Source organism: Charadrius vociferus, unplaced genomic scaffold (genome assembly GCF_000708025.1).
Source record: "Charadrius vociferus isolate BGI_N301 unplaced genomic scaffold, ASM70802v2 scaffold1041, whole genome shotgun sequence".
Classification (NCBI taxonomy): Eukaryota; Metazoa; Chordata; class Aves; order Charadriiformes; family Charadriidae; genus Charadrius; species Charadrius vociferus.
Window position 1 is genome coordinate 1,405,083 of NW_009646843.1, and position 1,558 is coordinate 1,406,640.

The 1,558-nt window shown below is 65.9% G+C and overlaps 1 protein-coding gene across 1 annotated transcript in view; it reads left to right on the forward strand.

The window, feature by feature from the left end:
* The window catches only part of UNC5A (unc-5 homolog A (C. elegans)), a 20,071-nt gene extending 18,547 nt beyond the window's left edge, over positions 1–1,524 (forward strand). Inside the window, 6 exon segments of the mRNA XM_009893634.1 lie at positions 7–33; positions 130–363; positions 488–637; positions 726–890; positions 973–1,151; positions 1,359–1,524. Of these exon segments, the coding sequence (XP_009891936.1) occupies positions 7–33; positions 130–363; positions 488–637; positions 726–890; positions 973–1,151; positions 1,359–1,524 (921 nt within the window).
* The last annotated feature ends 34 nt before the right edge of the window (positions 1,525–1,558 follow it).

The window sequence follows — 1,558 nt, forward strand, 5'->3', positions numbered from 1 at the left end:
CGTAAGAAGCAGTCCTGCGAGGGCACGTGGGAGGTGAGCGCCTGTCGGGGAGAGGCGGAGGGGGCTCGTGGGGGTTGGGGTTGGGGTGGATGGCCATGTCCGGGGTGCATCTCTGCCTGGGTGCCGCAGGACGTGCTGCAGCTGGGTGCTGAGCCGTGCACGGAGCTGTACTACTGCCAGCTGGAAGCGCAGGCATGCTACATCTTCACGGAGCAGCTGGGGCGCTTCGCCCTGGTCGGGGAGTCCCTCAGCATGGCGGCCTCCAAGCGCCTCAAGCTGGTCCTGTTCGCGCCGGCCGCCTGCCCCTCACTGGAGTACAACATCCGCGTCTACTGCCTCAGTGACACCCAGGACGTCCTCAAGGTACCGGGATGGGGGGAGTCCCCATGCAACACCCCCCCCATCCCAGCTCGGGGTGATGCCGTGCGGGCAGGGCTGGGCTCCTGGGGCTCAGCAGCTCCTGCCTGACTGCTGTCTGTGCCGGCAGGAGGGGATGCAGCTGGAGAAGCAGCTGGGGGGGCAGCTGATTGGAGCCCCCCGGGTGCTGCACTTCAAGGACAGCTACCACAACCTGCGCCTCTCCATCCACGACATGCCCAGCTCCCTCTGGAAGAGCAAGCTCCTCGCCAGCTACCAGGTGAAGAGCCCAACCAGTGGGTGGGGATGAGGATGGAGGGGGTTGTCGCTGCCACCCTGACCCCCACCCACCCATCATCCTGCCACAGGAGATCCCCTTCTACCACATCTGGAGTGGGCTGCAGCCCTTCCTGCACTGCACCTTCACCCTGGAGCGCCTGAGCCCCAGCACCTGCGAGCTGGCCTGCAAGATCTGGGTCTGGCAGGTGGAGGGTGATGGGCAGAGCTTCACTGTCAACTTCAACATCGCCAAGGTGAGGGCCGGGCTGGGGGAGGTCCCAGGGGTGACCCTGGGATGAGCTCACATCCTCCCTGCCCCCCCATGCTCCCCCGTAGGACACGAGGTTTTCGGACTGGCTGGTCCCTGACAGCGAGGTGGGTGCCCCGGCCCTGGTGGGACCCAGTGCCTTCAAGATCCCCTTCCTCATCCGCCAGAAGATCATCAGCAGCCTGGACCCACCAGGCACCCGGGGAGCTGACTGGAGGACGCTGGCCCAGAAGCTCAACCTTGACAGGTGGCCTGGGATGGGGACGGCGCTGGGGACAGGGGTGGATGGGGACAGGGGCATTCTGGCCTCATCCTGCACCTTTGGATGGATGCTGGCACGCTGTGGGGGGACCCTGGGAGTGGGATGGTGCCCAAGGTGAAACCAGCACGGGGCTGGTCCCAGGCTGCAGAGCCATCCATGTGTGCTAACACAGTCCTTCTGTCCCCTCACCAGCCATCTTAGCTTCTTCGCCTCGAAGTCCAGCCCCACGGCCATGATCCTCAACCTGTGGGAAGCACGGCACTTCCCCAACGGCAACCTCTCGCAGCTGGCCGCCGCCGTGGCCGAGGTGGGCAAACAGGACGGTGCCCTCTTTGCCGTCTCCGAGGCCGAGTGCTGAGTGTGGCGACAGGAGGGGGCCCAAGCCCACTCCG